Below are 11,513 nucleotides of genomic sequence, written 5' to 3'. Positions count from 1 at the left end.
AATCCATTAGTGTTTTGCTCAAGAACCTTCACTAGTTTTTTATTTCTAAATAAAACATTTACCCTTCTTTAAGGCCCTAAATCTCGAGTCATTTAACGTAATTAAACTTGTTTTCTGTGATTTAATTAATTCATTTAATCACATAACCAATCATTAACCAACAAAGATTTAATAGGCACCTATGGTATATGTGGTGGCCCTGAGCCACCAAAGGTATTGGTAGCAGATGCTGTGGTGGCCACCCAGATTCCTCCTTCAGGTCTGAAGCCCTCCTCCCCTCAGCATGACAGGGGTGTTGGTGGCTGAGGGCTTCCAACTGAGTCCCTCTTTGGCAATTGCTCTTGGCTGAAGGGAGCTGCCTTCCCGCGGTTACTCCTGCTCACTGGAAGCAGTCAGCACTGATAATAGGTTGATGTGAATGTCAAAGGTTTGGGATCTTTACTGCAACTTGCAATGAGTTTGAAGGGGCATCCTAGCTCCAGAGTTCCCTATTGGATTGGACTGAAGTTCAACTTCTCTCAGCCCAATTCCACTTTCCTCACCCCATAACAGTCTCAAGAAGCTTACAGTCTAACAAGAAATCAGACAAATAAGTAGACAAATAAAACAGTGTGGTAAGGTTCATGCCTGTAATCCCAGCACTTTGGGAGGTCGAGGTGGGTGGATCACCTGAGGTCAGGAGTTTGAGACCAGCCTGACCAACATGGTGAAACCCCATCTCTACTAAAAATACAAAAATTAGCTGGGTGTGGTGGTGCACGCCTGTAATCGCAGCTACTCGGAGGCTGAGGCAAGAGAACCACTTGAACCCGGGAGACGGAGGTTGCAGTGAGCCAAGATTGCACCATCACACTCCAACCTGGGGGACAAGAGCGAGACTTCGTCTCAAAACAAAACAAAACAAAAACAGTGTGGTAGGAGATATGACAGGGGAAGGTCTAGGTTACAGGAAGAGAAGAGTTCCTGCAGGATCTGAGTTCTAAGTGAGATGTGAAGACTGAGCCAGAGTCATCCAGGAGAACTGGCAGGGCCTGGGCAGGACAGAAGGGTGGCCATCCAAGATAACAATATATGTGCATGTCCAGGGAAGAGAGGGCATCCGGCACTGAGGAATGGTGAGAGGCACTGGGAAATCGTGAAGGGCTCTAGGGAATGGTGAGGGGCACTGGGGAATGGTGAGAGGCACTGGGAAATGGTGAGAAGCACTGGGAAATGGTGAGGGGCACTGGGAAATGGTGAGGGGCACTGGGGAATGGTGAGAGGCAAGGCTGGAGAAGAAGGGGCAGGAAGAGGGTGTGTGTCATAGATCCTGAAGGCCTAGTTAGCCATGTCGACAGATTTGGAAGTGGTGAATGGTTTTCAAAACAAGGAGTGACAGGATTCGATTTGTATATTGGAAACAGCTCTCTGGAAGATTGATGGGCAACAAGAGAAGATGCGAAGAGGCCAGTTAGAGCTGCTGCTGAAGACCATGGGAAAAATGACTGTGGATCATGGCATTGAGGGTGGAAAGCAATTAATTGATTTGAGGACCATTAATGAGACAGAATCAGCAGGATGACGCCTGGATAAAGGAATAGGGGGAATGGTAATGCCACTTGCTGGAGTAAGGAGACTGGAGGAAAAGCAGGCTTGGGCTTTGGGGTTTCAGGTGACTAAAAGACACCCCATCACAAGGAGGAGCCCCTCTTCTGGACACAGCCAACCTCTCTTCCAGGGGATGGTGCTCCCTCTACTAACTAGCTGCTTGGTTATCTCTCCACTCTTCTGGCTGCCTTTCTACAGTCTTAAGCATGCCCAAATGACATGGCTGTTATCTTCATTAGAACTCTCCACTAAACCAGCATCTCCCCAAGGCAACCACTAGATCTCTCTCCTTCCTTCATGCATAGACATCCTTGGCAGAGTCCCTTATACTTGCTATCTCTGCTTCCTCAGAGGCTTCTAGGAGTCCTTGTGCTTTCCACAGAATGATTTTCCAGTCACACTCAAGTTAACAGAAGTCTGGCATCTTCATCTAATACTGCACAGAACTGCTCTCACCAAGATGGTTAAAGACCTCCATGTTTCTGGTTCACAGGACACGCCAGTCATTATCATGTCAGCTGACCACTTCCTTCCATTGATTTCTCTGACCCACATGCTCCTGGGTTTTGTGATCTCTCTGGCTGCTCTTTTCCAGTCTCCCTTACAGATATCTCTTGTTCACAAACACCGATGTCCTCTAGAGTTCAAAAACTAGGCTCTTTTTACCTCACACACATCCCCTGGGTGATCTCATTATTGTCTTTTTGTTGAAGATTTCCAAACCTGTGTCTACAGGCCAGCTCTCCTCAGTCTCAGACCCATACACCCACCTGCCTGTTCAGTGCTTACACTGGGGTAAGAAGCAGACTGTTTGGTGAGTCTGAGGGTATGTGGCAGCTCCTTCTGATGGTGCCCAGTTTCTCCACTGAGTAGGAGGCAAGGCCATGTTTAGGGGAGTGGGAGTAGGTAACATGGTAGCAGGTTTAAGAGACTAGTGGACATTTGCTGTATCTTCTTGGGAGAATGGAACTAGGAGAATGTAGAAGGCAGTACGTGGGATCCAGTTGCTAATGGAAACTATGAATCCATAGGGTTCCTGCCTTCTAAGTTGTGGGATTTCTCCAGCACTCCAGTAAATAGCATGGGTATGGATCCAAAGTTGGATAGTAACATTCTGCCACGTGGATGATACAGAAGGACCAAGCAAGGAAAGATCCCGGCAGAGGGAGTTGCAGTGACAGGCCCTGGGATGAAGACAGAATACCAAACAGACTTGGAGACAGTAGAGGATTGGATGTTTGAATTTTAAAATGCAGAGGCAAAGCCAGACTGGGGTGATGATATGGTGCAAGGTGAGACCATAAGTGTTGGTCAATGACATGAAGTGGGAGTGCAGGTCCCTGGAGATGAGGATGTCAAGGGGCTGAGAGGCTCAGTGTTGAAGTCATTCCTAGCACTGGTAGGAGCTGGAAGGACTGGGGCCAATGCTGGTGAGGTCAAGGGGGAGCTGATGGGCAGTCTGCACAAGACACTAGTGACAAAGAGAAGAGATAAAAAGGAGTTCAGAGGAGTTTTCCAGGAGGGAGAAAGAGGGCTTGGGGAGGGAGGGAGTGGAGCTGTGGGAGAATGAACCTGTCATAGGAGAAGGGTCTTCTGGGAAGGGGTGGAAGCTACAGAGAAGAGCTGAGTGTATCAGGAACAGATCGCTGACCCCAGGAAGCATAAGGCAAGGTTGAGTAGAGGGAACAGCTTAGGAGTCAGAGGATACATTGTGTGATACATCCAGGTTCCCACCCTAGACAATGGAGGTAGGAGATTGACCATACGATGTCCAGCTGAATTGGTCCCAAATCTTCCTGTGTCTGGGGGCAGGTGAGAGGAAGGTTCAGGCCTCTGAAAAGGAGTCAACAGAAGCAAGCTGGAGGAAAGCAAGTTCTGGCCCAAAGAGGAGGCCAGAGGTAGAATTTTTGCCTCCCAGTATTCCTAAAGCCACCTTCATAGTAGGGGGAACTAAGTACCCTTGGGGGAGAAGCCTGCTCTGGCCCAATTAGATTTGGGGAACTCTGAAAGCCAGGCTTCAGATGGGGTACTCTAGGCATTTCATGTTCCACTCATTAGTTACCTCATTCATTCACTCTTTAATCCATTCACTTATTCCTAAAACGTACATTAGTTGTTTCTTCCCTTCCTTCCTCATCTGAAGAGGCTTAAAGTGTTCATATTAGCACCGACTGTGTGCCAGGCACTGAGCAAGGGTTTTTAGAAATATATAGCTCCCTGATTATACTTCCTTTGCCATGTTCCCTTCTATTAAAACAAAATCTAGCCTTCCAGCATGGCCTAGACCAAATTTCACCTATTCCCTGAAAACTAAATCACGTTGGCCATCATCTCTTCCCTTTGGAAATCTTTTAGTACTTATTCTCTGAATCACATATTTTGCTATATATGTTTTTCTAGCTTACCCTGCCTGTCCAATGAAACTGTAAGCCCTTGGGGATGGGGATTTAGTATATGAATTTTAAGTGTCTCTAATATCTACTAAAGACACAGTAAGCCCTCAACAACAGGAATTACATTCTAAAGAGACATGCCTCTCTGCAACAGAATGGTTCTTGATGATGCACTATAACTAGACCTAATAATGAACTCTGAGTTCCTCAGGAACACTCACTGGAGCATGAACAGTTTAAATTACAAGGTCAGCTCCAGGAAAGACAGAAGATAAAATGTGAAGAGCAATAGAGTAGCAATTTACATTTGTTCTCATCAGACTAACAGAATATATTATAATATAGTGTCAAGTTAATGCGGGAGCTTTGGAAAGTAGAATGTTACAGACATATTTTGTTGCACCCATTTTAGGTTTCCAAGAAGTGTGCTGGAATTATGCAGGTTCCTCTCTTGGAATGAGCAACTGCTTAGCAAGACAAATGTCAGATTCTAGAACTTGACCCTAGGACACTTTTCCAATACAGTGATCAAGTGACCTAGTTCAAGGAAATGACAAATAAATGTCATGGATTTCTCATTCAGCTGTCACTCTATGGGTAGGAGAGCAAGTAGGAGGAAAAGGGGAATATTTAGAAGTTCTAAATGGGGCCTTTAAAATGCCAATGTGGAGACATAAGAAAACTGGTTCCCAACATAGTCTTCCCTTGACCAAATTTACTTTTTTCATTGCCCATCTGACAATGTTTCCCTGATTCCTATACCTTATTATCACTAAGCTTTATTTCTCCACATCTTGTTTTCTTCTATGATTTTATGTTCTTGCTTTTTATTTTATGCTCATTTCCTCCTTATAATCTCCTCTGTCTCCATCCCCAAAGTTTAAAAGATATGCCTTTTTAATTAAACATTTTTATTTCAATGCCCAAAGTGTAACTTGTAGTGAGAAAAAGACTCGGCTTGCACCCCAGGGGCCAGGGCAGCAGCACTTCTTTATAAGTGGTTGCTCTTTCAGGTTCCTGTCCTTAAAAATCTGTCTGCCCTGACCCAGTATTTCTATAGCATCAGGCAGGAAGTACCTTTCTGGTGCATCTGGAACTCCCAGAAAAAAAGCACATTAAAGCTGGTAATTTTAATGCTTAATTTCATTATAATCTTAGATCCGTTCATAGATCATCCATGTACAAAACGTTTTTTTAATATGCAGCTTTCAGTTTGCCAGAGATTTTTTGTTTTTTAGCATCCACCGCTATGTGTGGCAGGCACTGGTCTACAGATACATATAGAAATTAACTGCATTCCCATTCTCTGCTCTTGTGGATCTCGTTGTACTAAGGATAAAATGAAATCTGGCACATAATCTTCCATGACTGTTCTGGTTTCCATTCCTCCACCCTTCCTGTGTGAAATGCCTCCCTTTTGGGAGGGGGCACGAGGAGTTGCCTACTATTTTATCCAGGCCTAAGGACCCATGAGATGGGCAACATTTGTATAGCATCTGTGGAAAGCAGGAAACCATTCAGGCACATCAACTGCCCAGAGAGCTGAGAAGCTTGAAGCCCAGCAGGCCTGGCTTAAAGATCACGTGGCTGTTCTTGCTCTCCCGCTCAGAGTGGCATTCTCCCCTTGCTATACCCCAACTTGGAATGTCAACTTCAGGTTCTGGGAGGACAGAAGTTTGCCACTCTCCTTAAACGTCATCCACTACTTTGAACACTTATTGAGCTACTACCAACATCCAGACAATTTGAACATTCACTGAGCAACTACTTGGATATATGTAATTGTTAGATGCTTTACACACATTGTCTTATTTTTTACAAACCTGTGAACTAGATGTTTTTGTTGCCTCCATTTTAAGAATGAAGAAATCCAGACTCAAAGAGGTATAATACCTTGGTCAAGGCTGGTATGGGTCAATGTAGTGGCTGCAAACTGGATCTAAATTGACCGTGTTTAAGAAAAAAACAAACAAACAAAACAAAAAAACCAAAAAACTAATACCTCACACTGCCCCTCTCCGCATGGTTGCCAAGCCGAGAAGGGGAACTGACAAGCACTTGTGGAACTGCATTCATTCACTCACTCATTCAACAAGTGTTTTCCTGGTACAAACGGTACCAGCTTAAGGGAGGCAGTTCCTGAATTCAGGGCCTATCACATAAAGTAGACACACAGCAATCTAATAATTCAAATGTTGAACCTCTTTTTCCATGCGTCTTTCTAATCATTAAAAAAAATCCATCAAGTTATTTGTATTATTTTTATTTATTTATTTTTTTGAGATGGAGTCTCGCTCTGTCGCCCAGGCTGGAGTGCAGTCGCGTATCTCAGCTCACTGCAACCTCCGCCTCCCGGGTTCAGGCGATTCTTCTGCCTCAGCCTCCCAAGTAGCTGGGACCACAGGCGCCTGCTACCACGCCTGGCTAATTTTTGTATTTTTATTAGAAACAGAGGTTCACCATCTTGGCCAGGCTGGTCTTGAACTCCTGGCCTCGTGATCTGCCCGCCTCGGCCTCCCAGAGTGTTGGGATTACAGGCGTGAGCCATGGCGCCCGGCCAGTTATTCGTATTATCTTTAATAGGCATTGAATTAGCTTTCTTTTAACTGAATACATTCAACATTAATCCCAGAGGTAGCACTGAGTTCAGCTGACACAATGTTTCAGAATCCAAGCCTTCTGCATCCTACTTTCAACCATTATTTTTTAAACCAGTGTATAAAAATAGTTGTTCTTTGCTCCAATAAAGACATTGGAAAATCCAAATTCATAAACTAGACAGGGTATGAGGGAGTATTAATTAGCATGGCAAACACCCTCTCTTTACAAAATAATCCACTGTCTCTTAAAAAGGCTAACAACGAACGAATGCTGGTATTAGTAAAGAAATCACTGGGCAAAGAAACAAAGAGCGAGAAAGCCACGTGAAGTCCCCGGAATTACAAGAGATAAGCAGAACGATGGGCCTTGATTTACAACATTGGGACTTAAAGACAACTTTTTGGAACAAGCCACTGGGCACGGCCAGGAAAGGAACCTCCCAGTTGTAATCCATGCTGTTGTAAGACTGTGTGCAAAGAATGCAGGGGTGGAGGGAGAATTGGGATCTACCTGGGTTTCTAAATTTTCCCTGGTTTAATTTACTCGTGCATTCTGCTATGTAAAAGAAAACATATTTTCGACTAAAATCTCCTATCTTATCAACACAAAGTTTTCCTGCTTTCTATTAAGCAACAAGGTTACAGCAAGTGTAACAAACTGAATGTACTTATTGATGATCTTTCCTGCTCCAGCCAATCCATCCTATCACCTTCAGCCTGGCTCCTACCCTGGTCTTCAGTTTACACTTGTGCCTCGTCCCTTATCAGCTCCCCATGAGATTCCAGGCTGCTATTTTAATACTCTGTTACTATCTTAAATCGGGTCGCACCCGTTCTTCTTGTCGGTGAGTGAGGGGCTGCGCTCCAAGTTGCGCGACCACACTGCGGGGAGTAAACGGAGACGGTGACTTGATTGCCACCCGCGCGCTTCACAGCGGTGGGGCCGACCAGGCGCCCAGGGCGCACGCACAGCGCCCCTAAGTGGCCGCTCCGGGCGCCTTCTCCCTGCCCCGCCGCGTCTCGCCTGCGCGGGCTCCAAGCGCAGCCTTAACAGGCTCCGAAACTTGAATCAGCGCCCCGATCCCGAGAGGGCTCTTCCTTCGGCCCCATCACTCCCACAATGGAAGGACGGCCGCCTCCGGAAGGCCGTCCGCCCCCGCGTCCTCGCACCGGCCGAGCCCCGCGCGGGCGCCGAAGAGGTGTGGGTAGCCGGGCGCCAGAGGGGTCGGGCCCCGCCTGCGCCGGAAGTCCGCGCGTGCGCGCTGGCCGGCCTGGAGCGCGCGTCCGGCGCAGAGGGGCGGCGGGGGCGGGGCCGCGGCCGCTCGCAGGGTGTTCCCCGCCCCCGCCCCCCGGCGTTCCGCGGTCGCCGTGACAACCGGAGCGGCGGCAACGGCGGCGGGCTAGCAAGTCCGGCGCCGCCTCCCGGCGGTACTGCCAGCCAGGCAGCAGCCGCCCGGCCTCCACGATCTCCCCGCCTCCCGGCCCGCGGGGAGGGACGAGCCCGCCCTCCGCCCTCCGCCCGCCCGCCCGCTGGAGAGTGAGCTGCGCCCAGCCGCCCAGCCAGCCCGCCGTTCTCTGGCCGCCGTCCGGGCGCGCGCAGCGAGCGGGCGCGACTATGCCAAGATGGTCCTGCAGGCGCGGAACAAGCACCGGGAGGCGGCTCCCAAGCCGCCCCAGCCACCCCGCGCCTCACAGTCGCCGCTGAGGGGGGCGTCGGACATCGGCGCCGGGGAGCCGGGGCCCGAGCGCGCGCCCCTGTCCCCGGGGCGCAAGGGCGCCGCGGGCAGGAAGGGGCCCCGCGCCGAGCCCGGCGCGCCGCCCGCCGGGGGCGGCCTTGGGGGGCGCCTGGCCGCCCGGCTGCGCTGGGCGCTGGGCCTGCGGCGCGCGGGGCGCGGCCGGACCTGGACCACGCTCCTGTTAGGTGAGCAGCCCTAGCGCCGGCGCCGCCGGGACGCGGAACTTTGAGGCGCGGGCCCCCTCCCCTCCCCTCCCCTTCCTTCCCCTTCCTTCCCCTCTCCTCCCGCTTCCGCCGCGCCGAGCCCCGCCAGCCGGACCAGCCAGTTTGCAGCCCTCTCCGACTTTTTCTCTGGGACATTCTTACCTTCTCCTCCCCGCAACTCCTTGGCTCAGCTCTCCTCGCACGCTTCCCACCCGCGCTCTGCCTGGGCTTTAAAAGAATGGCCCGGGGATCAACAGCTGCCCGGCCTGGCCGCGGGCAGCAGGTCTGCGCTAACGAGACTTGAGCGCTGCTGATTGGTACGACTGGCCGCCTTCCCGTTATCTCGGCCTCTGACCGCCAGGATGGTTTGCTTTGGCTTGGAAACGATTCCGTGGAGCTCAAAGCAAACGCACGTTCCATGTCGTAGAGAGTTGCTTAAACTTATAATTAAATTTTAGCGTACTTTTTTCTTCCTGGCCGCAAACGCCGCCGGTGGCACTTTATTTGTGATTCCCCTCGACACGTCACTTTCTAGGTTGTGTTGTGTTTGGGGCGCCCGAGCCTTAATCCTCCCTGCTGCCCTGGGAACCTTTGGTGAGGAGGGCTCTCCTCCCCTCCCTCTGCCATTTACCAAATGGATGATGTGTAATGATGTGCTGAAAAAAAAAAAACAAAGTTGAAGCATTCGTATGTTTCGGACTGACTTCAGGTTTCCTCTGTTTCCTGGTTGAATTTCGATAAGGCAAGTTGTAGCAGTTTGGATAAGAGGCCTAATTTTTCTAAGTCAACTAGTGAAATGCTGTTACATTGCTTTTTTCTATATGCCTCAGTGGGCTTTTCGCTACTGAACTATTTAATTACTGTTGATTTGTCCCTTAGTATATTTTCAGATTCCCTTAGCCAGGAGTTGGGGTCCAGTATAAGTCAAGGAATAGGACACAGCAAATTGGGTTCCCCTGAGATCACAGCCACCAATAAAAGCCACTCAGTCATAAAAAGCCAGTCATCTCTGTATGTTTTAATGGGCTCAAGAAGGTTGTTCCTAGGGTACTTTTTTCCCCCCCATTGCCGATTCAAGCCTAGAAAAACCAAGTTTGTTTTTCTTTGTTTGTTTGTTTGTTTGTTTCCAGCACATTTCCCCCCGCCCCCTTTTTTTTAATCTCAGTAGCAAGCTTGAAAAGCTGGCCAGTATGCAGGTTTGAAAAGCTCACCTTGGGGAGGCAGCACGATACAGTGGATGAGGCAGAGCCTTCAGATCTAGTACACAGCGGTTCAGTTTGGTTTAAGTTTCAGGTTCCTTTGTGAGTCTTTCGTTCTCTGCTAATGGGGGGTTATCACATGGCGAATTTACTCCACAGGGATCCACAGGATCTGTTAAGGATCATAACTAAAAGGTGTGGGTGATACATGGGAAGATACTTTGTGTTTAGAGCACTTGACACATTGTAGTTGTTGTAATAAAAGAAAATGTGTGATGCTGATTTGAGATCTGATGACAGAATGGAGTTGCATTTTTATTGAATGACTAAACATTAACCACTTTGTAGTAAAATATAGAATGGCATTGCCTTTTCAGGGATGTTACAATAACAAATCTTAGAATAATGATATTTATTGCTATTTTCTGCATATTTTCTTTTTTGATTGCGTTTCCTTTGAATCTTCTTTGGATGGATGCATGACTTATATTTGGATGACTTACCTTGGGATTTAGTAATGCCCATACCTAAATACAGTTTTGTATTAATGTAACAGTATAGCACGTTGCTTGACTTGCCCCTTTGAGCGTTGAAAGGAGGTACAGTGAATGTGGTAGATTGTATTTTTGGGTGTACCCTGGACCATGGCCATCAGATGTATGGAAGTTGGATGAACAGACCCAGGTCTAGAGACTTTCTGTCCTTGTTAACCCTCTGCATGAGGCCCCAGGGCGCCTTGAGAGATGATTCTGCTGAATGATTGGACCTGGGTTGCTTCTTTCTCTGGCTCTGTACCGTCATAAACTGATGTCAAACCTATTTCTTCCCCACGATTATGCCCTGCCACAGCGTCAAAAAACCACTCAGATCCTGCAGAGAGGAGCAGAGTTTAGACATTTTTGAAAGCCGCCTTATTTCCTGTTTTCTTCCCCCCTCCCAGAATGAGTGAGAGTTGAGCTGACATTATACAGTATTTCAATGTGGGACTTTAAAATAGCTGTTTGGTTTTCCACATTGCATTGCATATTCTTTTGTTCATCAAGAGTTCATTTGTAACTGATCAAAAAAAGAACAATTATAACAACTAAATATTAAGCTAGACAGAAATGGATTCATTTCTATTTAGAAAGTAATTTTGTAACTTAAAGCTCCGTGATAGAAACACACATTTTCAAGAGTTAGAAACTGTCTGGGGCTTTCCTCCATAGGTTCTAATCACTGATGAGGAACTCACTGCCTTCCAACACTGTCTTTCCACTGTTGGGCAGGGTTAAGCATTGTTGAAAAGTCTCTTTTCATAAATATATGTTTTTCTTATTGTGGGGCATTATTTGCTACTTATTTAGTGGTAATATTTGTAAAGAGGGGTTCTTGACATGTTTATTTTTAGAAGTTTCAACCTGATAGTTTCCTCATTCAGAGGCGGCTGTGACATAGTAAGAACCTTGACAATGTTTCCCAAACTTTTTTGACCACAGCTGACATTGTAACAATAGATTTTATATTAAACCTGTTCACACTTCCACAATGCAACTCAGTACGTATATGCATAAGTCTATATGTCTGTTGATCTATTTATGTATGCCAGTGCTCCGTCATGGAAACAATTGTGGTAGTAAAAGATATACCCATTAGACATGCAAACAAAGCATGTCTGTGGTGAAAGACTAACATGAGATACGATATACAAAACAATAAAAAAAGAACCTGAGTATGGGAAAAGTGGATGATAAAAACTACCTTTTCCCCCCTTTGCATTAGTCCTGTTTGACTCATTCCCATTGCCCACCTGGTT

General features: G+C 47.4%; 1 protein-coding gene across 4 annotated transcripts in view; it reads left to right on the top strand.

Moving 5' to 3' along the window:
* The first annotated feature begins 8,101 nt into the window (after window positions 1–8,101).
* Window positions 8,102–11,513, top strand: part of DPY19L1 (dpy-19 like C-mannosyltransferase 1) — a 108,364-nt gene continuing 104,952 nt past the window's right edge. For 2 of the 4 annotated variants that reach the window (XM_063815297.1, XM_063815296.1), the window contains exon 1: window positions 8,102–8,501. In XM_063815297.1, coding sequence (XP_063671367.1) covers window positions 8,204–8,501 — 298 coding nt within the window. In that variant the 5' untranslated portion in view covers window positions 8,102–8,203. The remainder of the gene's footprint in view (window positions 8,502–11,513) is intronic. The other 2 variants (XM_016957263.4, XM_009452886.5) reach the window with 1 other exon arrangement.

Source organism: Pan troglodytes, chromosome 6 (assembly GCF_028858775.2).
Source record: "Pan troglodytes isolate AG18354 chromosome 6, NHGRI_mPanTro3-v2.0_pri, whole genome shotgun sequence".
NCBI classification, from domain to species: domain Eukaryota; kingdom Metazoa; phylum Chordata; class Mammalia; order Primates; family Hominidae; genus Pan; species Pan troglodytes.
The sequence above is the reverse complement of the archived record's forward strand: the minus strand, read 5'-3'. Positions and strand labels throughout refer to the sequence as shown.